We start from the raw sequence: 25014 nt of genomic DNA, 5'->3' as shown, positions 1-25014 counted from the left end.
TTTCTTTCTTCTTTTTTTGGCTTTCTTTTTTTTTCAACAAAGTGCTCAAAAATAGCTCACAGAGTAACAAACAGTTGTGCCGTTATACTGGGAGACTCGTAAGGCAGGCTATTTTTAGGTACATTGAGACGTGCATATTTCACTTACATAATTGTAATTTACATAATCTAGGTCAGATGCGTACTTGGCTGTGGCTGTGGTATTTATGTGGTAAACTGATGTGTGTTAGTGCTATGCAAGAAGAAAAGTGCAAAAAAATGTATACATGTTTTGTTGTTTATTCCTCAAATCAAGTTCATTGCTCAGTGCCAGTTGTGATGCATTTCCAGCCAACAAATGAACGGCTGGCAAGGGCAGATGGTTATGTGCTTTCATCAATCACTCAAAACAGCTGTCTGAAAAATATTAATCAGAAACGCGATGACTTTAACTTTACTACCGGTCAGGAAGGCCGACAGGGGGACGGTTGTCCCGGACCCAGGGACAGAGGGGGCCCAAAATTGGGTCATCATTACATTGTATGTATTGGGATGGGGGGCCCTTTCAGATGACTTTGGCCTAGGCCCAGCAAAAGCTGTCAGCGGCCCTGCTACCGGTAACCAATAAATTGCCCAATAAAGGCCTACTATTGTCATGTCTGTCTTGGTCCCTATGGGGTGGGGGGGGGGGGGGGGGCATTCCAAGAACATGTTTAAGTGATAAACCTGATTAAGTTAACCTACAGGAAGTGGTAAACCTCAATAGCCCCCATTGCCCGCAATAGTCATTTAGGTAAAATGGTACTAGATGATTTACCACAACCTCAAAATTAACTTAACCTGGATTACTACAGCTTCTTGGACTATGCCCCTGGTTGTATAGCTGCTCCTCATCATTTACAAAAATAAGCAGATGCCCAGTGGACCATGATAGGCCTACATTCAGGCTCACATTGTTCCATGTCTGAGGACTGCTACTTTGTCAGTGTCACTGGCAATCTGATTTGGTTATTCTGACCCTCTCTGAGGAAAATGCAAGAAATATCTGACATTAAATTGTGTGGTCACATAATGGCCTCTCTGTGGTTGTTCAAAGAATGTGTTCTGTGTCCTCTCTGTTCCATAGGACCACTCCCTAGAGCTAGCATCACCCAGGATAAAAAGCTAGATAAACAGGAGCACGTCTCACTGTGCATTTTCATGGAATTGATAAACATAGACCTATTGTTTCATTTAAAAATGACACACATAATTATACATGCATTTAATATTCCAACGTGTATGCATTATTTTTGTAACAATGGTGCAAAATTAAGTGCAGGATATCATAAAGTGCGATGACTGTCAGCTTTGAATTGTAATTTACATACACGTTGACACATTGTAACCTTCATTAATTTACACTGTATCAGGTTTTTCAATAAACTCGAGACTGTTGATTGCATGTGTGCTCTGTCGATCACTACGAAAGGGAGGGGTTTTGCGGTGACGTTACTCTGTGATGCAAAGGTTAGAAAAGGGAGAGGAAAAAAAGGGAAAAAAAAACTTATTTCAAGATGGCGACGAAGAACTGCCTGTACACTGGAAAACAATAGAAATAGCACAGTAGGGCAGAGTTTGATTGTTTGTTGTCGTGTTTCCTTTTTCATCTGCCGTCTCATCGAGAACAAGGATCGGTCAGTGTTTTCTACTGGACATACTACCTTTAAGTGAACATTTGAGCAAAAGTGAATGTATTATGCTTTGTTACCAAGCTAGTTAGCTAGCTAGCAGGCTAGCTACATCCGTAGCTTGTGAAGAACTGCTATCTAACTAGCGTTTCGTTCAGTGTAGGCTACAGAATCAGCTGTTAGCCAAAGAGCTACTTTTAAGTTTCAAAAGTTAGCTGGTAGAAGTTCTTATGTTTGAAGAATGACTGCGTTGTTTTGTTGCTGGAGGTACTTGTTTTGATATCGGAGGGCACAGCGATTTTTTTTAGTTTTCAGAACTGAATGCACACGCATCCAACGAGTCTTTAGGAAAACTTGTTAATTTTGGTGGGTTAAACTTCTGAGCTAGAAACTCTAAAGAGTTTTGTGTTGGCAGTTAGCAGCTTGCTAACCAACCAAGCTCCTGTTGTTGTCTGTTCAACTTTTTGGATAATGCACAGGTGTTTTCTACACTTGCGTATTCACATGGTATCATGTTTTTGTAAGTTCTTTAGTCGCGTGTGTTCTTGAACAGTTTCGTCAGCAAATTCGGTGGGTGAAAGTTGGAACTGAGCTTCTGAGAGCTCTTGGAGTAGGATTGCGCACAGCTTTATGTTTAGGAGACCTGTGTGGTTATTTTATTTTACCTTGTGCCATTAATTTGCGTCAAGGTCTAAAACGGAACGTTTGCAACTATTGGGAGAAATTGTGTCATATCTGCCGTCTATGTTCGCTATGTACTGTGACGGACACCCCCGTCTTCGGCTGTGCTTTCTGTGTTGATTGGGGGTGAAGTGCCATCATAGCTGAGATTGTAAGTAGGAATCAACTACTTCCAAAAGGCTGAGGTTGATAGTGGCAGTTTTTGTTCCGTTTGAAATGTAAGTATCAAGCCCTTTGGAAGAGCAACGGTTGATTTTTTTCGGAGAATACAGCGAACAGTATTTTCATCTAGTTATCGTTAATTGTACAACAATAGTGTGTGTACGGTAGCTTAAAAATCGGAACATGTAAACCAACTGTTATGAGGAAAAGGCACTCTGTCGGGGTGCAGTTTATTTTAAAGCCTGGTTGTTTTATATCGGGCAAAAGACTCGCAGTCAAAACGACAAAAATGGTGGCAGTCGTGCGTGTTTTGTGAAAGGCAGCGGGGTAGAGACACCCACTCACTGAAGAAGCACATTCAGCATTAAAAGTTGCTTGTATCCGGAGCACTGAAACCAAGCCCCGGAGATTTACACACGGGATCATTGATGATGGCGGATTTTGTCATGCCGCGACATAGCGCGGTGATGGAGCGGCTACGCCGTCGAATCGAACTCTTCAGACGGCACCACACCAGCTGCGAGAACCGCTACGACAACACGGGCATGGAGCGGCTGGAGATGGAACGACAGCAGACGCTCGCGCTGCATCAACGCTGCTTGCAGACCAAGGCCAAACGGTCGAGTAAGCACAGGCAAACGCAGCCGACATCCGATCAAACGACGCCAAGGGGTTCGGGAACCGGGGGAGGCAACGCAGAGCTCGCCGACAGCGGGACGCCTGGAGAGCCGAGCAGAAACAGTACTTTAATTGCGGTAAGTGACCAGGCTTCACTCGTAGCGGTTGTATCTGAATTGATGCGAGGCACGAATGAATGAATGACTGCCGTTGTTTGCACCAAATAGACCGGGGTACTGTTTATTTTCTGCATTTGCAGTAGGTGAATATCTTAGTATTAAGTGAAAATAGTGTGTCTTAAGCTGAAGTACAGTGGACGTTTGTTGACAATTTTCTGTGGTCTGCCAGAATGCTCGTAGTTTGTGTCAATGCCAGTGATGCTGTCATGAGCCTTTCACGTGTACTGTTCTGGATGCCTGGGTGCGTACTACGTGCCTTTGGTCACATGACCATGTTGGCATTTGACAACATAGGGGGATGGCGGCATCTATTCACGTTTAATAACAAGCGGGGTCAGCCATTTTTCCCCGTGTTGATTCAACCATTACTAATACATTGTAACAGAAATTATGATGAGTGTATATCTGCTTATGTGGTGTATCTGCATAGGTGTTTACAACATTTCTATGGTGTTGTAGCCTGCATAACATGTTATTACAATGTAGAACGCACTGTTTGATATTATCCAGCACGTCTGAAACAATCAGGAGGCCTATGGTCATAATTTGACGCTGATTAACAATTTGTCAAACATGAGAATAGTTTTGATCGATCAACCAGTGTTTCTGGGTTGATATAAGACAGCTAGGCTAACGGTTGGTGCTGATGCTGTCTGTCTTGTATGACAAGATGTCAAACAGACAGTTTAGGAGGCGTGTCGTGCTGTCAGTCAACTGTATGGGCCGATGTTAGGCAGCAGACACACATAATGCCTCTGCTCTTGACAGAGTCGTCTTCAATTATATCCCTGAAAAGCTGGATTTGACTTGGCGCTCATCAAAAGGGATCACCCGGGGCACTCCCATACATAACCTAAGTATGCAATGCATGTTCGTTTCCGTTCCTGCTGGATAAGCGTAGCGAGCGAAACTTCACACCTGGCATACCAGGTATGTCTCAAATCGGACAGACTGGAAACTGTTAGCTTTTCAGTTTCGGTGCAAGCTTTGTACGCGTGGAGCCAGGGATATGTACACCATTAGTTGGGGATATTTGAATTTCAAGTCAAGTCAAGTTGGTTTTATTGTCAATTTCTTTACATGCACTGGTCATACAAAGAATTTGAAATTACGTTTCTTGCTTTCCCATGCAGACATAGACTAATCTAGGTAAGGACATAGACAGTATAGACATAGACAGTACTCATACATGGACATAAGACAGTTTGGACATAGACAGTGCTCATACAGACATTTAAAGTGCAAGACAATTAAAGTGCAATTTCAGGTGAAATGTTAGAACATAGCAAAAGCCTTGCACAAATCCTCAACCTTATTCAAGCACAGACACACAGTAACCTAACACTTAATTAACTTGCAATTAATTCACCCCCTCGTATGTTTTACCGGAAGCTATATTCCCTATTACATTTTGTAAACTCTGTATATATACTGTGTTTGTGTGTATGTGGTACCACACGCAGTGTACATGGTGGTTTTTCCAGTTCAGCGACCACCACAAATCACTGATGGTTTTTGTGCTGTTGTTTTTATCAAAGCCACTTCACTCGTCAGCACGCAGCCGTGGTGGTGCTGCTGCTCAGGGTTGCTTAAATGCAAATTATGCGAGGAAGAGGTGTTCACCAGAGAGGATTAGTTTGTGTTTTTCTACTGTGTGTGTGTGTGGGGGGGGGGTGTTGCTGCTGCTGCTTCCAGACACACTGCTCAAGTTTGTGCCGAGTGTGTGTACATGCTGAACTTTCACATTGTCTTCTCAGGCCTACTGGAACACACAAACACACTTTCTCTCCCACACACATGCGCACGTCAGTGCACACACACACACTTGTGCACACAGACACCCACACACACTCTGACATTTCATATGTACACACACACACACACACACACACACACACACACACACACACACACACACACACACACACACACACACACACACAGTCTCAGACATAGACACACACACAGTCACACTCGTACATTCATGCATTCACACACCACACACACACACACTCACTCATGGACACAGTGTGAGACTCTAGTACAGAATGTGCAAGATGACTCAGGAACGCTGAAAAGCCCCTGCCCTTCCCCCACCCTCTACGCACCCCCACCTCCACACCCCCAGCGAGCTCGCACACAGGCCTGACTCATCAAATAGTCCTCCTCCCTCCCAATAACCATCCACCCCCTCCATCCCCATCCCCGGCCAGCACTGAACATCTAGGCTTCACTCCTTCCAATAATGCTGTGTGTGAGAGTGCGTGCTTGTTGTGTGAGTGAAACAGAAACGGGGAATGTGTGCGAGTTTGAAAAGGAGGGCCATAGATGTTTTGTGAACAGATTGTTGTGTTGTAGTTAAAGGCTGCACGCGTCTCTCTCTCTATCCTACACCCGCAGTGTGTGTGCGTGTGCGAGCGTGTGTGTGCGCGTGCGTGCAAAAGAGGGAGAGAGGGTAATGTGTTGAAGGGGGAGTGTGCACACTGCACAGCAGATTTTGTGACCAGTGTGTATTTGAGTTATAACCCCCTTCACCATCCAGGGCAGACCTGCTGTTGCTGTTGCCCATCTGCACTCCCCAGAGCACAGTGTGTGCAAGCGAGATGAACACTGTACGTCAGACAGACAGACAGACAGACAGACAGACAGACAGACAGACAGACAGACAGACAGACAGACAGACAGACAGACAGACAGGCAGACAGGTAGATCTGCACAGATGAGAGTGGCAAGAGGAGGCGGTCAATATTGATGTTATTAGTGTGGAAAAGGGATATAGTGTTTTTTTGGCAATATCTGCATGTCTGTGTATTAAAGAGGTAGGTGGAGCGAAGTTCAGAGCGAGAGACAGTTTTTTTCAGGCTGACCAGAATGGTGCCGGTGCCCGTTCTTGCACCAGCTACCTTCGGAACTGAAGAGCTTACCTGTAAACCACTCGCATTCATACCGGGCTCTGAACTTTTCCGCATGTAACTTTGTGTTACCCGGATGAACCTGCTGATGTCCACTAGGGATGCACCGATACGATACTGGTTATTATACTCGTACTCGTACTCGTCAAGCACTTACCGATACCAGCTACGAGTACTACTATTACTCAAAACAATGCAAAATCTTGTCATGTTCTGTGGACTTGAAATCAGCATGGAAAAAAGTGCCACCTCATACATTTACTAACATTTAAATCTACATGGAAATGGACAATAAAAATATCACAGGTGGAAAAAAACAAGGCCGTGCATTTATTTTCATTGTATTTTGGTGGTAAAAGGCATCGGTATCGGTACTCGGTATCGGCAAGTACACACATTAATGTACTCGTACTTGTATCGGTTTTCAAAAAAGTGGTATCGGTGCATCCCTAATGTCCACATTGACGTCACGGTTTCGTGGAGAAAAAAATACAAGGGTTTTTTTTTTCGGTTTGCATCTCAAACCAACTTTCAGGTTCTCAAGCGCTCAGACTTGCGATGTGAAGTTCGAGATTAGGTGCAGGAAAGGGCACTGGCACAGTTTTCAGTCGGCCTGAACGCACCTTATGGCCAGTGTGGAAAGGTGTGTGTGTGTGTGTGTGTGTGTGTGTGTGTGTGTGTGTGTGTGTGTGTGTGTGTGTGTGTGTGTGTGTGTGTGTGTGTGTGTGTGTGTGTGTGTGTGTGTGTGTGTGTGTGTGTGTGTGTTTGTGTTTGTCACTGCTTCCTCTGAGGCCACCGGCTGCTGCACTCCTCCCTGTCGTCCCTTTATGACCCCTGGGTGGGTTCGGCCATCGGTGGGGGTCCCAGGACTCGCCGCCCCCGCCAACACCATGCCAGAGAGGCAGGCCAGGGAGGAGAGAGAGGGAAGAGTGTCCTCCTCCGGGCTATGCTGTGGGTGACTCATAAAGGAACCACCCGCATGCTCTTGGACCTAGAACCTGTGTGTGTGTTTGTTTGAGTCATTCAGTACCCCTCCCTACCCCCACTCACCTCTCTCTTTCTCTCTTTCTCTCTCTCACTCGCTCCCTCTCGCTCTGTCTCTTGTACCCTCTCCTACTCTTCACCCTCTTCTCACTCTTCTCACACACACATTTTCAGTGGGGGTCGTGGGCTCATTGCCCCACCGCACACCAGAAGAGGAGAGAGACTGTCTTGCTCCAGGCAATGCTGAGTTACTGTTTGGGACTCAGAAAAGACCTACCTCATGCTCTTGGACTTAGAACCTGTGTGTGAGTGTGTGTTTCAGATGGTTCAGTATCCCCCTCTCTCTCTCTCTCTTTCTCTTTCTCTTTCTCTTTCTCTCTCTCTCTCTCTCTCTCTCTCTCTCTCTCTCTCATTCCTTCTCGCTCTGTCTCTTGTACCTTCTCCAACTCCTCACCCTCTTGCACACTCCTCTGTCGGCCCCTCTCTCTCTCTCTTCTTCCCCTTCTCCCTCCCCCTCTTATCTTCCGTTTCCTCTCTCTCCTCTTGCTTGTTCTTGTTCTCCTCAGTATCCTTTGCTTTCACTTTGCACTCCTTAACCTCAAAATTTATTTCATTACGCATTGCACTCTGTGCCCTCTAGTTTTGCTCCTTCATTCTCCCTCCCTCCCTCACTCGCTCTCTCTCTTTCTTCATAATCTCTCATCCACTTTCTGTGGGTCTCTCATAGACTCACAGACACACCACAAATAAGCACTGCTGCAGGTCACTGACTTACTCCCTCCATACTCGCATAATATTTCAGATAGAACTTGAGTGACTTTCAAAATTGCATGCTTCACACATACTGTGCCTTTCTGGCATTTTCTCCCACCACCAGACACCCCCTTTCTCCCTCCCTCTCTCCCTGTCAATCTGCACCCTGTTTCTCAAAAGCCTAATTGCTACCCGCGTAGCAACTCAGTATGTTGCCAATGAGAAATTGCATTGCAACCAACTAAGTTGCTGGTGTAGTTAGTAACAACGTCATTGAGAAATGCACCCATCTCTCTAACCTCTTTCTCTCCATATCTATCTATCTAGCTTGATATCTAAGCCTATCTATCTATCTATCTATCTATCTATCTATCTATCTATCTATCTATCTATCTATCTATCTATCTATCTATCTATCTATCTATCTATCTATCTATCTATCTATCTATCTATCTATCTATCTATCTCTTGCAAACTCTCATGACAACTTTTCCTCACCTTTTGACTCTTGTCTAGTCAACTTTTGTCTAGTGTCTGCCTCTTCATATCGTCCCTGCTCTTCCCTTCCTCACCCCCCTCTGGCTGTGGTGGTGTGGCCCACTCCTCTCCTGTCCTCGGGGCCGTGGAGCATCCTGGGGCGGCCCATTGTGGCAGGCCCCCGGGGGCTTCAAAGAGAGGGCAGGCAGGAGCAGGCTGGCTGGTTGGATGGCTGGCTGCACTCGGCCCCAGGAATTCGCCACGCTCCCTGCACCCCGCTCCTCGGCAAAGCCCACCCCACCGCCCCCTCACATACACTCTTTTTCACTCACTCACACTCTCTCTCTCTCTCTCTCTCTCTCTCTCTCTCTCTCTCTCTCTCTCTCTCTCTCTCTCTCTCAAATTCACACACACTCACTCGGTCTCCCCCCTCATGCACACACAGATTCTCTCCCTCACATACACACGCACGCACACACACACACACACACACACACACACACACACACACACACACACACACACACACAAACTCTCTCCCTCACGCACACACACACACACACACACCGCTAGCTAGCTGGGTCGGCCCCTGCGCACCGCCGCTGCTGCTGCCGCCACTGCTGGCCTCTTTTGTTGTGGCCTCCCCTGTCTATACACATGCTAATTAGTTTCATGTGGTTCAGGGGGTAACCGTGGCCATAGCAGCGCTGGTTGTGGTGCTGGTGAAGTGCTGAAGACTAATGGTAGACTGAGGAAGGCACACGCTATTCACCAAACACACACACGCATGCATACACAAACACACACACACAGAATTTCAAAGGGGGAGGTAATGTGTGTCACACAAACAGGAGCAGCGCGAAAAAAAAGCTTTCTTTTTGTGGGGGAGAAATGGTGAAGGTGGGAGAGAAGGCTACACAAAAAGTGTGTGTGTATTTTGAAGCTGGGGGTTAAAAAGCAACCAAAACTGTGAAGAGAAGGGAAAGAGAGAAAGATTGGTAGTAAGGGGAATTTGGTAATGAAAAGGGGAAGAGAGGGGGGAAAAACAACATTAGCATGGAAGGAAAAGCAAACGGCTTTCTCATTGAAATTGAGGAGAGGAGTGAATGTTTTGTTATGCCAAAGGAGGGTAAAACATCATTACAGGCAAAAGAGCAATTGATATGGGAGGCGGGGAGAGAGAGACGTTTTTGAACCATTCAAACTTTTTTAACTTTAATGTAGCATTACATACAGAGAGACAGAGACAGAGACAGATCTGTAGGCATATGGCCTGTCTCAATTCTCTCTCTCTCTCTCTCTCTCTCTCTCTCTCTCTCTCTCTCTCTCTCTCTCTCTCTCTCCAGAGAGAAAGAGGAGACACACTGGGACCAGTTTTTCAGGTTCAGAAAGCCCTGCAGTGACTAACAAACACACACACACCACATACACACACACTACACACGCTCCCTCCCTCTCCATGGGGACGTTGGTTAGATCAGAGAGGCCGCTTTTGCACACGCCCCCCCTCCAGCTTTTTAAACCCAGATCAAGGAGCCGCTCTGGCTTCCACTGGAGTGTGAGAAAGACCAGATCAAGCGATCAGCGAGATCGCTCCTGTGTGTGTGAGAGTGAGTGAGTGTGTGTGTGAGAGAGAGGGGATGAACCAGAGAGTGTGTAAGCGTGTGTCTTGTGCGCATGCACATACTTGTCTGTTTATTTCTGAATGCGCCCAGCCTTGCAGCCAGCCGGCATTCCAGGCATGACCAAGTGATCCCCGCACAGGGGCCATCCACTGGGTCCATACCATTATCCTAACACTAGGGACACATAGCAGGCGAAACGAGCGACGTGAAGAGAGGCGAAATTCAGTGTTCCATTCTGACAGCTCAACTGTCATCAGGTCGCCGTGGCCAATCAAATGGAATGGAACGGTTATGTTGTTAATTTGATTTGATTTGCTCCTGTTCGCTTGCTTTCACTTCCCTCATAGAGTTCGCAAGTCACCCAGAAGCATGTAGTAGATTGTAGTCTTTCTTGTTAGCATTTAACGACTTCCCGGTTCCCACTAGCTGTCGAAAATGAATGGGGACCAGTAGGGCTGGGCGATTCACCCAAAAAAAAAAATCTAGATTTTTTCATTAAAAAACTCGATTCACGATTCACGATTCGATTCAAGTCTAGTCTCCTCATTAAAGTCCAGTCCGAGTGGGGCTTTGGAGAGAGGGGGAGAGAGAGAGCGCGCGAGAGACCGAGTGCTCCGTGTGCTTGGTGTGTGTGTGTGTGTGTGTGTGTGTGTGTGTGTGTGTGTGTGTGTGTGTGTGTGTGTGTGTGTGTGTGTGTGTGAGAGAGCGAGAGAGATTCCTTTCAACTCGCATATGTTGGTTAAGATACAGGCGAGGAAGCAGCGCATCCAAAACTTTAAGCATATGTTGAAAACCTCTCTTCTCCGCCGAATAAATTGGAAGCATGTCCGTAGTAGGTAGTTCTAAGCTAATTGCATCGGTGATTGCTTTCCACCTTACTCGTGGTAGGGGTAGAGTTGTTTGCCATTTTCTCCGCGAGATGTTTCCGTTTCAAATATTGAAACAAGATTGTAGTCCGGCTGCTACAGCTTACGTTACGACAACACTGTCATGTCATTCAACATTTACAAAGTGGTAGGCCTACTGTTTGGTATTCATCATTGGCAAAACGATAGGAGGTAGTGTCACCTTTTTTGAACAGGAGCCCGTATTCCTCACCGGTTTCATTTCACCCGTTATATTTTGGTGTAGGCTAACAATTTCACTCACCACGGTTAGTTTGTTTGTGCATGTAATGGGGGAGGAGACACAGAGAATGCACTAGGTAGGCCTACGTCTCCGGAGGTCTTGGCGAACGTAATGCGTGCGCTGTGCGCTTGGATACATAAACTGCATAGGGACAGAGGATTTTTTTTTAAATCGTATTAACGCGATTTCTCAAAAAACAAATCGATTTGACGTTCAAACTCGATTTTAAAATCACATCGATTTTTTGCCCAGGCCTAGGGACCAGTCTCAAATAAGGTGTGAGTGCAAACACACGATTAGCGATTTCACTCCTGACAACACTCTTTTGATAAAACTTAAACTTTGGTTTAGTAGTATACTTTCAAAACTTACCATCAAGCAGAAGTTTGCTCATGCAACTAGGCTTCACAGAAGGAAGTCCTTATAGCTCTCGTGAGAATGTGAGATGTAGTTCTAAAAAATTCACGAGTAGCCAAGGGATAGCAACATTACTTTATTTTCTAGAGGTGCTCCGATTGCTCGGCAGCCGATCATGACCGGCCGATAATGGCCAAAAATAGCCTGATCGGTGATCGGAAAAACATGCCGATCAAAAAACCGATCCAGAGATATTAAATTCCTCACGCAACCATTTTGCCTTTACACCTGGCGCTGCCTGCATGTAGCCTAGGTGCTGGCTCTGCACAGCTGCTGCACCAAAATAAGGCATCTTTACCTGTCTTTAACTTTTTGGAATTCCTTCCTTCATTTTCACCATTTATAATCATATAATCTGCATCAACAATGATCTGATTTTCCGATCCATGCGCCGTTTACATGACTTGTAATTTGAGAATGACGTGTCAGTCTCGCCATGTTCGCTATTTTGAGTTACAGCCTGTCAGCACGCAACAACTAAACGTTTCCAAAACAATCATCAACGGTATTGTTTTTAAAGTTGTAGCCTAATGGACAGTCAGGTCATTTGTTTGTAGTCGCTGCAACACCGAACAGAGGGAGAGTGGACGGTGTGAAACTCAATGAGTCTGTGCAGGGAATTCTACAATCTATGACAGTGTTACAGAGAAAGAGCTTTCCTCGCAGACACGCTGTGTTGTGCGTGTTGCCTGTTCTTTCAAGGGAAGTTTTTTTCTTGTTTTGTGTAGGCCTATGTAGAATCTCAAGTTTTTCAGTCACAATGTAATTTGCGATAGACTACTTCTCGCCAGTTAGCCATTTTGCGTTATAACCTGTGTAGTTGCCTCGGCCAGCACGCGACAAGTTCACGTTGTCCGCACAAGCATGGCAACGTTATTGTTTTCAACGTTGTAATTGACAGTCAGTCGATTAGTTTGATAGTCTCCGAAACGCCAAACGGCGACAGGTGAGGGGAGAGGGAGAGAGCTCAGACTCAGAACGGTCGCGGAGCACTGCAGCTGTGGACAGTGAGTGACAGAGAGGGGAGGGGCTCTCCTCACGAGGCTGCTCATTTAAAGCGACAGGGTTTTTTCTCGTATGCAGAAGACGAGAGACTGAGATCCAGGTGTCTGAGCTTCAATTCAATCTTAAATAGTTTAGTAATTATATGCAATGACTTATATATTGATGTAATGTTTCAGTTTCAATTCAATCTTAAATAGTTTAGTAATTATATGCAATAACTTATAAATTGATTAATACTGTAGACTTACTTGTAGGCTATATTACCAACACTAGTCTGAAAGAGCTGAAAGATAATAATAATAATAATAATAATAATAGCCTAATAATAATAATAATAATAATAATAATAGCGTAATAATAGGCCTACATTGTGAAAGCAACATGTGCAAATTAAGATTGATTGGTTTATGGGCAGAAATGGTATTCAATAAGGTTAATTAATAGGCTATTAAAAAAATAGGAAATCATTTCTGTGATCGGCAATGATCGGTGATCGGCAGATAAAGATTTTTGGTGATCGGTATCGGTGATCGGGCCAAAAAATGGTGATCGGAGCACCTCTATTATTTTCATGTTTTGTTTGATAAACACACACGTGTGGTTGTGCTGTACTATTTTGTTACTAAGGAAAGAATGCGGGGATAGGCGAATGACTGCTGTTAACGTCTGTCTTGTATTTTTGTCAACCCTATGTTCCTATCCCTATTCCTGGAAACCGGATGCAGTTGAAATGCTAATCCGCGCATACAACTTGATGTCACCCACTTAGTAGCTCTATGGTAATGAATGGCAAAGTTCGCTTCGCTTGGCCAAATTCGCGTCTATGTGTCCCTACCGTAACTCCAGTGCTTCTGGCCTCGTGATGACATTGCAAGACGTCATTGAGGACAGAACTTCAATTCAGAAGCACAATTCAAAGGCCATTTTTTGACTGACTTAGAAACTTCATTTCCTTCTCCATGAAGCCAGGATGTCGGCAAAGCACAAGGCCACAAGCGTGAGTCAAGGACAGGAGTTTAGATAATGGAATGCACCCAGTGACTGAGGAGGACGGGAGGTGATAGCCTATCAAAAAGTGTTTTCCTGACCTAACAGGCGCTGCACTGTGCACTGAATGTGGGCTTTTGCCAATAGAAATGCTTGCCTATTCAAATGAGTGTTGTCTTGTTCCCGTCGTTTGAAGTGATCATCTCGAAAGCAAAGCAAGCAAGCGTGAGTGTGTGCACTCACTGTGTGCAGTTCATCTCGCTGAGCCACATGCCTGTGTGTACACACACACTCTCTCCCTCACCCACTCACTCACTCACTGCACACTCGCACAGCGTGTGGAAAGGGGCCCATGTGATGGGGCACACTTGCTTTTGGTCATTGAGCAATCGGCAGCACTGTCAAGACAAACATTTCGAGAGAGGGAGAGAAAAAGAGACAGAGAGAACAGATGGAGAGACATAGGGAGGCAGGCAGAGAGAGAGAGATAGAGAGAGGGCAGAGAGGACCGACCTGGGTCTTGGGGCAGGTCTGACTGCCATGGCTGCCGCTCACAATCATCAGCACTGTCAAGACAAACATTTTTAGAGAGGCAGGAGGGAGGGGGGGGGGTGAGAGAGAGAGGGAGAGAGGTAGAGAGGCAGAGAGAGAGAGAGAGCGAGAGGCAAGCTGAGCGAGACATACAGAGGGAGGGAGAGAAAGATGGATGGCGCTGCACAGAAAGAAGAGAGAGGCAGGCGCAGGGAGAGCGAGACAGTTGAGAGGGGCCAGCCTGGGGTCTTGGGGCAGGTCTGAGGCCCATGGCGGCAGCTCGCACCCTGGTGCTAGTGGAGCGCCTGGAGCCTGGCGAGCCGGCGCTAATCTGCCATTAGAGCTCCAGCGTCGTCCCCCTGCCCTGCCCCAACCATCAATTTGAGTTAGGGTTTGTCAACGGGGGTGTTATAGAGACCTTGGGGGGCGTTGAGAAGGAGACAGCGGAGAGGGGGGCGCACTCAGTGGCAGTTTTTTTTTTAAAAATCTGTTTTATTTTTTAATACTAACATGGGCGTTAACAGGCTTATGATGAGGTCATGGGGGCGTTGGCAGGCTTATAATTAGGTCAAGGGGGTGTTGGTTCAGAAAAAAAGGTTGAGAACTACAGTACTGAACTAGAGGTTCACTTGCATCACAGTACTAAGGGTTATGGGTCGGGCTGATGTATGGTTCAATCAATGAAATTTCCATTAAAACCAAAAGGTCTGTCTCATTTGTAGGTAATGTTTTGCTTGTCGGTTGTTGGTACTCTGAACTGTATGTGCTTGGTCCAGCTGGGGAAATACTTGAGTTCAACCAAGGGAAACACTGATGTAATACTGATTACCCAGCGATGATGGCAATATTCAAGTGCTCAATCAAATGCTCAAAGGAATCTGTTTAATGTGTTCTCACATGGTTTGTAGTTTAACACCTCGCTTTCGTTTGTTATAAGGGGTGGGCGATATGGCAAAAATGTCATATCCCGATTTTTAAATATTAAAATCTCGATTACGATCTTTTTTATCACAATCTCTCATTGAAAAAATAAAAACAACAATTCAACGACAACAACAACAATACTTAAAATTTGTAATGAGCAATTCATTCAATGTAAACACACTGACGCTCATAAAGTGCACAATTGGAATACAATAAGTCTTAATGTAAAGAATAAAAGAAGACAACACTAACTAAGTAGACATTAACTAAGTAGACAGTAAGTAGTACAATTTCTGCACTTTGGCAGATTCAAGACGATCTTGTACTTGATTTCACAATTTAATATCGTCATATCACCCACCCCCATTTGTAATGCATCTTCCAACTACTAATAAGCAGTTATGAACTTGCATTGTACATTCCTTACCCATTCCTAAACCTTAGGTACAGTAATATGCATACTTTGTTGCACTGTACTTAATTGATGTAACTGAAACAGTAAACTAAATTTTAGCCATTCAAGTGTTCATATCCAATAAAGGGACATCTGTGATTTGATGTAATGTGATGTGACAAATGGTTGCCTATGGCACAGCTATAGAAAAATCCAATGGAGGCCCACTAAATAGAGCGATCGTGTAACTCAGCTGATTGTTTGCTTCCCCGGTCATGTCCGTTAGCCTTTTTAGGACACACGCAGTCAGAAGGGCTGTGTGTACACAGCTTAAGTAGTGCATTACTGACTGAGTAATGGGAATTGATTGTGTGTGTGTGTGCTTGTGTCTGTGTGTGCTTGTGTGTGTGTGTGTGTGTGTTTTTGTGTGTGGCAATGCAGGATTTTATGCAATATGAGTTTGCAACATGATCCCTGGCCGAGGTCAAGTACTCTGGTTGTGTGATCTATTGATTCTCACTTTTTTGTTTTTTTTGTGCTTTGAGCGCTGAACACTACACAAATAGGCTCTTTAGTCTTGAACCGTTCTCTCTGACAGAACGCAATGTAGTCATACCAGCATAGGCTTGTCCTGTAAACTGTAACACACACACACCGACATGGATGGTTCGACCAGTGCAAAGTCTGTTACGGTTATGGGGACAGATCTCAGAAATCTACATATGTTCAATGAACAAATGCATGACCTGGGCCAGCATTGAAATGCATGATGTTAACAGCGAATGCTATGTTTCTCTGCACAGTATTGAATTACCTCTGGATGAGAGTTAGGCTGTGTAGATGTTTCATCAAGGGCCATCATAAAGTTGGCCACTTCCCACAGACCTCATCAAGATGGACACTTGGTAGCTCAATTTTGCTCACCAAGTAGCGTTTTGAGATCTAAACAAACGCTGCATATGTTTTGCTCTGTGTATATATTGGGCGAAAAAGACATGTTTACAAACTCTGTTTATGCCTAAAACAACACCGTGGAGGTCATCTAACTCTTGCTGAGGCGCGTTTGTGAGCGTGTGTTCCTGAGGGTAGCCTATTCATTACCCGTCTCCGACTGACTGAGCATCTTTCCAGCGGTGCCTCTTTGCTGTCTTGGCCTGGCCTTGCACAGTGCCCCATACTGTTGGAGGCCCCATGCTAACTCTGGAAAAAACCCACTGGCTTGTTGTGATAAATCTGCGGAGAGAGGAAGAGGGTCAGCAGGTGTCATGGACATTGTACCTACCTGCCTGCCAAAGTGTCCTTGAATTAAAATTAAAACTGTCTCTCCTGTCTCCTGTCTCATTCCCATGTTGTAGACCCCAAGCCAGCATAGGAGACCTAGTGTTGAGTGTGCATTACTGTCTTCCTCAGTAGCATCTTGTGTTCCTTGCTTCTTGTATGCAGGAATGACTGTTTGCTTACATTACAGAGAGAGGCTTTGTTTTGGGGTGTATTTTTTAGAAGTAGTTATTTTTTTTAGACTCATAGTTGTGTAAAGTATTTACTACGCATCCTGTATGTACGCATACATGTTTAATATAGCCCATAGCGTTCTTAAAAAAAAAAAAGCCAGCAAGTCCTCCTTCTTGTGCATGTGTGATGTTCTAAAGGAATCACTGGCTGCAGGCAGAGCTCACGTCTGCATGTACGGTGTATGCCTCTCCAGTCTCCAGCCACGAGTACAACATGACTAAGCTTAACTACATGACTGTCTGATTACAGTCTAGTGAGTCGTGCCTACCATGGCCCACGTGGGGCTGTGTAATGTTTTTTTTTTACAACAGTCACCCAAAGCGCTTTTGCACACCTCAGTATTGAAATGAGTCCGATGGCTATAATAACCAGGGTTATAAATACACTTTTTTTCATCGCTAGTCAATTTGGCTTAGCTGTAAACTCTTACCAGCCAAACATATACTCACTGTTAGTCAGAGTGACTAGTAAGTTTTCTTTTCTACCAGCCAAACTAATTTTTCATCAGCATTTGGCTGGTTGGCTTTAGAGCCTTGAATGTAACCAAAGTTATCGTTCAAAGCGGTTGTCAAAATCCTACCCACCATCCATTACACAGCATATTTATTACTCACACTGTGTCAGGTCATTAAGACGTACTCCAGTTGAGTTTCCTGAATGACTTGAGCTTTGAGAGCCATGTGTAATGGACAGTGTGTGGGACTGCTGTGACTATTGCTGTTTTAGCTTAATGGTTTCAAAGTCTCCCAGCCAGGCTTTGTTCACACCTACCATTAACATGTGGATTCTGTGGTCAGCTGACGAGGTGACAACGCTAAGTACAGGTCGGAAACTCATTTGGGTTGGTCATGTGCGTGCATTTGTGTGTGTGTGTCCGTGCATGTGTTCTTCCTTAAGTGTGTCCTTCTGTGTGTGTGTGCGTGTGTGTGTGCGCATGTGTGCGTGCATGCGTGTCTGTGTGTGCGCACACGTGTGCACATCTGGGAGTCCAGTCAGTCGCTCAACTCTCAAGCCACATTTCAGGGACGGCTGAAGGGCCTTTGAGCGCTACTACTTTGAATTGTTTGAATAGAGGTGACAACGCTAAGTACAGGTTGGAAACGCATTGGGGTTGGTCGTGTGTTTGTGTGTGCTCTTTCTTAAGAGTGTTCCTCCGTGTGTGTCTGTCTGTCTGTCGGTGTCTGTGTGCGTGCACTGCGCGCACACGTGCACATCTGGGAGTCCAGTCAGTCGCTCAACTCTCAAGCCACATTTCAGGGAGGGCTGAAGGGCCTGTGAGCTGCTACTGCTTTGAATTGTTTGAATAGTGCGAGTGTAAGCTGAGCAGCCACAATGAGTAAGCACTTCCGTATCTTGTGTGGGTGTAAGGGCCTACTGGTTCGCAGCCAAGGGAGCACGGTGTACACACGGCTGTAGCGCTGGACAGTGTCGCCAAAACAGTTATTTGTACACACTTGCACTTCCTCTTACAGAGAAGGGTTTGGACACGATTTGCAAACTGTGCTTGAGTCCGTTATTGGATGATGATTAGATTCTTGTTTTCCTGTTAATTGTTCTTGTTGGGGTAAAGAACGTCATTTCATCATCCAATATTTTAAATATCTTCTTCACTCTCTGGAGAATACAGAATTGTGAACGCTGTTTCGCAGCACAACTGCTTTTCATGGGTGCATGAATGAATTGGTGTACTACTGGCTGGCGTTTCTCTGTGCATTCTTTTTTTTTTTACGATGTGCAGTGTGCCTGAATGAATGTATCAGATTGAATGAAGATGAGATGCTAATTAAGTTCATCAGTTAAATTATTTTAGATCATTAATTGGTCTGCACGAAATACTAATTGGTGTGTACACTGTTGGCTAAAACAAAAGCAGTTTCATGTGCAATAATGATGAAACTGATGCTTTTCATGACATTAAAATACATGTATACTTACTGGCGTCTCTCTCTTTTTTTCTCTCTCTCTCTCTCTCTCTCTTTCCCTTCTTCCAGCTGCAGGAGACGGTGAAGAGGAAGCTCGAGAGCGCCAGTTCGCCGCTGGGCCGCGACCAGATCAACGGTTTCGGAGATGGCGGCGGCTACCCGCCCTCTAAAAAGGCGTGTCTGGAGGGCGGCCTCAACGGCGGCTCCAACGGCGGCATGCCCCCGCACTCGCCCCTGGACACCAAGCACGGCCTGGGGCCCGACTCGCTCCTGCACAACGGCACGCACGGAAGCGTGGAGCAGAACGGCGGCACGGGATTGGACGGCCGTGGTGGGGGCTCGTCGTCACGGGAGCAGGACATGCATCTGCTGAAGGAGCTGAAGCAGGAGCCCATGGACGACATCCTGCCCACGCAGGGCGGCACGGGCGGCAACAGCATCTTCACCGAGCTCAACCTGAACGAGCAGGAGTGGTCGGAGCTGATGGAGGAGTTCAACAGCTCGGTGGACTACGAGGACATCCAGGACATCTTCAACGACACGCTGGACAGCAACGGCAAGGAGCCCGACATGCCGCCCGCCGCCGTGGGACCGCCGCAGGTGACGACGACGCCAGGAGCGCGGCCCATGTCGCAGCAGCTGCCGCCGGACCTGGCCAGCATCAAGACGGAGTTCCCGGGCTCGACGTTCGACCCGGAGCCGCGGACGTCGTCGCCCCACATGCGGTCGGGTCTCTCGGGGCCGGCCATGCACACCAGCTCCCCCAACACCAGCGCCGCCGGAGCCTCGGCGTCCTCCTCCCCGGCCCTGCCGGTTCCCCCGCAGCAGCAGCAGCCTCCCGGTCCCCAGTCCCAGGTGCAGCAGCCTCCTCAGGGCCAGCCCCAGTCGCGGCAGCTGCAGCAGAACCACTTGATGGGAGGACCCCCCAAGGACCTGTCTCCGGCCCAGCAGCTGAAGCAGCTGGCGGCGCAGCAGCAGGCGGCCCAGCAGCAGCGGGCCCAGATGATGCAGAGCCAGCAGCAGGTTCAGAAGCAGCAGCAGCAACAGCAGCATCAGAGAAAACAACAACAACAGCAGCAGCAACAGCAGCAGTCGCAGCAAGCCGCCAAGTTCCCTGGCCACCCCAACCACCCCTCGTCGTGGTCCCAGGCGGCACCGCCTACGCAAAGCCCGCTCGGAGGCTCTGTGTACGGCCTGGACAAGCCCACCAGCCCGTCCCTCTACCAGCAGGACTTCCCCAACCCCAAGGCCATGCTCATGCCCGGCCAGCCGCCCAACAAGGGCTCCCCGAAAGCGGGCACCGCCGGGGGCTACATGGGGGCGCCCGGCGCCCACCCTGGCATGCTGGGTCACCCGGGCCAGGGGGGCATGGGGCACCCCCAGGGCCCCGGAGGGCCTCAGTCGTCCATGCCGGACTACAGCAACACCAAGCCCCTGACGCACTTCGAGACGGCAGGGGGCCCGATGGGGGGGCCACAGGGCCCGGGCTCCGCCTCAGCAGCGGCCAATCAGAAGGCAGCGTTGTTACACATGATGCGGCAGCAGCAGCAACAGCAGCACATGAAGCAGAAGGCCGCCGGGCTGCCGTTCCGCGCGCCGCCACACATGCAGCATCCACAGGTCAGTTACAGGTTATGGTTATTATACGTGCAGGGGTGCGTTTCTCACCAATGTCATTGCTAACTAAGTTGCAACTTATTTGGTTGTAATGCAATTTCCCACTGGCAACTTACTAAGTTGCTAACTGGCTGGCAACAGAATTGTCGAGAAATGGGGTCCAGAGCTCTTTTCCGAATTCTAGATATACTGTATATCTAGAATTCGGAAAAGAGCTCTGGAGTGGACCCCATGTATATATATGTATAATACAGGTATCCACTTCAAAAACATTAGTTTAAAGCCCTAAAATTAGCTTAAAGTTGTAGGCTCATTGTTAAAGTTAGTGGTTTGCTAAGGGAAAATCCGATAACATGAACCCAGTTCCAGTTGTGCCAATGATGCAGTGAAATTAAACTATGTAAGATTTATGAAAAATGCTTTTGATTGGCTTTTATAGCATTTAAAAAAAGTTCTTCCATTCAGTTGGTGTGAAGTGCAAGCTGTGTTTGCTTTGCTGTGGAAACAGGACATGGAACACACTCTGTGCATTCCAATATGCGACCTTGCGTGCTCCACTTGTGCTTGTGGCTTGTGTGGAGAAAACAATGAAGTTTCCCAGCTGTCAGCCAAGCCAAAACAGTTTTTTGGGGACTATTCTTCATTCACCATCCCAATTGCAAATGAGAAAATGACATTACAATTGAGCTTTTGCGAGATATTGAAATATAATGCTGTTGTCAGTGATGTCATCATGACATATTACTTCCTGGTACAAAGCCACAAGCACAAGTGGAGGACGCAAGGTCGCATATTGGAACGCGCTCACTCTTCCGTGATTGGCAATTGAGCCATGACAGCCATGTCACAAAGCATGGAACTTGGCACTATGAGGAGGAAAACTGTAGTTATTATTAGATGTCAGCAGTGCATAATTATTGGTAGTGGTATTGGCCAACTTGCACTCCGGTTGACAAGTGCCATTTATTTAACAAGAGAAAACTTTGCAAGTTTAGGCTAAGTAATCAGTTCGCAATTGTTTCAGTTGTTCAGTTATGCACTGGTGCTGCCAAAAAAATTGAAGTGAAGTGTTCTGTGATGCAACATTTTCACCTGAACTAATATTTCAGCAGATCTGAACTTGAGGTTGGCTGATATTTCACATAACTGCTCTTTAAAAAGTACAGCAGTCACTACCATGCACGACCATCTCTCCTCAGTCATCGTGATCCTTTGAACAGAGTTTATTAAAAGCGAAAGTTGAAATCAGTACACACGCTTTGCTTGGACTGGATATTTTTACATTTTTGACGCAGTCATTCAGGCTGTAAGGGCTGGGCCTGTGTTGGTTGGTTGGTTGAGCAGCGGCAGATGAACGATAAAAACTCAGTGAGCCATTGACGAAACCTCTCTGATGCTCTCTCTTCAAGGGCCTCCAGGAAAGATTTTAGATTTTGGAGAGCAACCTGGCATCGTCTCTCTCAGATGGGTTTATTTTTAGATTTCAGCATACAGTAATTGTCCACCGTCTTGTCAACACGGCCTCTCTCTCTCTCTCTCTCTCTCTCTCTCTCTCTCTCTCTCTCTCTCTCTCTCTCTCTCTCTCTCTCTTTATTTCTCTCTGTCTTTGTGTGTCTTTCTCTCTTTCTCTTTCTGACTTTCTCTCTCGCACACACTTTCGATCTCGGTTAGGCGGCAGTCTGGCGCTGAACAGAGCTCTTTCCCTTCTAATTGATCCTCACCGTTCTGACTCTGCAGCTGCAAAACGCTCTGCCTCAGTTGACCTCATTCATTCATCCTTACACACACACACACACAAACAGATACTGCACTTCCTCACTCGCACGCACATCCACCTTTGTAGAAGCGCGGCTGCTTTGTGTGTGGCAGGCAGGCAGGCAGGCTGCGCCCACTGTAATACGAGCACAGGAAGCAAAGTGTCAGAAAGTTGTCAGGCAGTGCCACAAGAACACTCTTAACACAAACCACAAGCATACCTCACACCACCTCTTCCATATTAAAACTTTCTCTCAGATCAGCTAGTCGCATATTACATACCAAACAAGAGCTGGGTCTTGACTTCCTACATCGGAGAAATGGAGAGCTTTGTTTCAAAATGACATATCCATTTTGCTAAACTTTGAGAAATTGATATTATTGTATTAGACCTTAACATTCAAGTTCATTCACAGATTTTTTTTCTTAACAGACTATTAATTGCTAATTGAAGGTGTTTTTAAAATCTAGGATATATTTTTTTATTAAGAGCTGGGTCTTGACTTCCCAGGTTACAACAAGGTAGGCTAGTTAGAAATAAAGAGCTCCTCAAATGTTTTCCTTAAAACAGATTTGATTCCACCCCATTCCAATTTTGATGTCATTTTATAGGAATGTAATATGTGGTTGTAAACGCCACGCACAGCCACTGAGGAGGTCTCTATAAATGTCACTCAAAAGCGCTGTGTCCAGCCAAGGACCAGAAAAATCTAAAACTATCTTCTGAGTTGACATTACCATCCTTCAGGGGATTATGAAAAGTTGTTGTGAAGTGCAGTAGCAGAGGTTATTGGGGTTTTAATGAAAACGCTGCGTTGTGATTCTTAACCTGTCTCAAAAGTTGTTTTTAATAATCCAAAGGATGGCCCTTTAGACATATTTTATGTGATCTTTGAATGGAAAAATAATTAAGTGAAATATAATTATTATAATTATTCTGTTGAATGAACTGAATCTTAGCATCATCCAACATCTCCATGCTAATGGTTTAGCAGAGAGAGGATGTCCCACTCAGAAAAATAAAGGACTTTTGACTTTACTTCATAGTGCCTTGGACCCTCTCTCTGCTCTAAACCCATGCTAACAGTTGTCACTGTGGTTCAGCAGCCGACTCTGGGTAGTACAGAAGTGCAGAAAGGTATTTTTAAAGGACATTAACCTGCCACAGACAAACCACAAACACTCACAACCATGTACCACACGCCACTGTAATCCAAACCAACCACAGGCACCTGACGGCACTAGGCGTTCTGTTACGAATCGCCATTCATAACCAGTTCAGTTAGCAAGTAGCAGAAGGGCTAGGCACGCTCACATTCTAGGATGAAAGGCAACTCTGGGTGCGAGTAAACAAATCAACTACAGTTTGAAAAAACACCCTCTAAATTCCTACACTTGTCTATCAAACATTCGCCCCTTTTTGTTTTCATTCATCCAAGTGAGATTTACCAATTCAAGGTGTTTCTCGAGTTTGCCAACTATGTTAGCTACTTTGTTTGCAATGCAATTTCCCATTGCCAATTACCCAAGTTGCCAACTGGCTAACAACTACACTTTCGAGAAATGCACCTCAGTGCAGATATGAACTGCTTTTACCTCCAATATTCGTTTGGATGCTTATGGATGGATGTTTGTTGGGAGTTTATGGGTGTTAAAATATGTAAGTTGACCATGTAAGTTAGCCTTGTTTTACAAACATGCCCGTCTCTGCCACTTGTGAAACTGAAGCCAAGGGACCCGGAAGCTCAAGCATGTTAGTAAACCTGTGTACTACAGACACGAAACGCACCAGATAACATGGTGCACTCAAGCTGTAACCTTCATGGCGGATGCTAATTCGGATATGAATCATCGTTCAGAGTGGGTAGATGGGGCACAGAACAGTGTGTGTTCACGGACTGTGGTCTGTGTTCCTACACTTTCTCTCTCTCTCTCTCTCTCTCTCTCTCTCTCTCTCTCTCTCTCTCTCTCTCTCTCTCTCTCTCTCTCTCTCTCTCTCTCTCTCTCTCTCTCTCTGTAGTAGTAGCTGCTGTCTGTTTCCCCTCTGACAGCAGACTGGGTCTTGTAGTGTGTTTTTGTCCCTGCTTGTCTGGCTTGAGGCCCTGGCGCTAGTGAGACGGACACTGTGTGTGTGTGACCGTGTGCATGTGTTTGTGGATGTGTGAGAGAGAGTGTGTGTTTGTGTGTGTCTGGGTCAGGCAGATGGTTGCTAAGAAGCAGGCATTCACACACACACACACACACACACACACACACACACACACACACACACAAACACTCTCTCCCTCATTCGCTCCCCGAGTGAGAGTGGGTGGGGGCAGGGCTAGGCCGTGCAAGCATTAGATACAAGCCCCGTGTGAGAGTTATGGAGAGCGAGAGAGAGAGAGAGCAAGAGGGAGGGAGGAAGGGAGGAGGGACGGACGACAAAGCACTCTTTCATGGAGCGCTTCACCCCCTCCTCTGGCAGAAGTCCTCGGAAGTATATTTTAGGCTCAGCCCCCCTCTGCTCCCCTTCCCACTGCTCGCTTCCCCTCCCCTCTCCATTTAAATATAGCTGCTTTCTGGCTCGCTTGGGTTTTTTCCTTTCTCGCGAGAGAAGACAAGAGATACTTACTTTCTCTATATCTCTCTCTCTCTCTCTCTCTCTCGCTCTCTCTCGCTCTCTCTCTCTTTCTGCTTTCCCTGCTCATTTTTCTGCTTCATTGCTCTTGTGTATCTGTGCTTATGTCACTTGTTTTTTACCCACTGCCCTCTTTTTTTCCACTAGAGATGTCCCTGCTATG

The 25014-nt window shown here is 46.2% G+C and overlaps 1 protein-coding gene across 2 annotated transcripts in view; it reads left to right on the top strand.

Annotated features, from left to right (window-relative positions):
- The first annotated feature begins 1544 nt into the window (after positions 1 to 1544).
- Positions 1545 to 25014, top strand: part of maml1 (mastermind-like transcriptional coactivator 1) — a 37301-nt gene continuing 13831 nt past the window's right edge. Inside the window, exons 1-2 of one of the 2 annotated variants that reach the window (XM_063189679.1) lie at positions 1545 to 3246; positions 18935 to 20479. In XM_063189679.1, the coding sequence (XP_063045749.1) occupies positions 2920 to 3246; positions 18935 to 20479 (1872 nt within the window). In that variant the 5' untranslated portion in view covers positions 1545 to 2919. Of the gene's footprint in view, positions 3247 to 18928; positions 20480 to 25014 lie in introns of both variants that reach the window. The other variant, XM_063189678.1, reaches the window with a different exon arrangement.

Source organism: Engraulis encrasicolus, chromosome 23, assembly GCF_034702125.1.
Source record: "Engraulis encrasicolus isolate BLACKSEA-1 chromosome 23, IST_EnEncr_1.0, whole genome shotgun sequence".
In the NCBI taxonomy this organism is placed as follows: Eukaryota; Metazoa; Chordata; class Actinopteri; order Clupeiformes; family Engraulidae; genus Engraulis; species Engraulis encrasicolus.
Note: the sequence above shows the minus strand (reverse complement) of the source record. Positions and strands in the feature narration are given on the sequence as shown.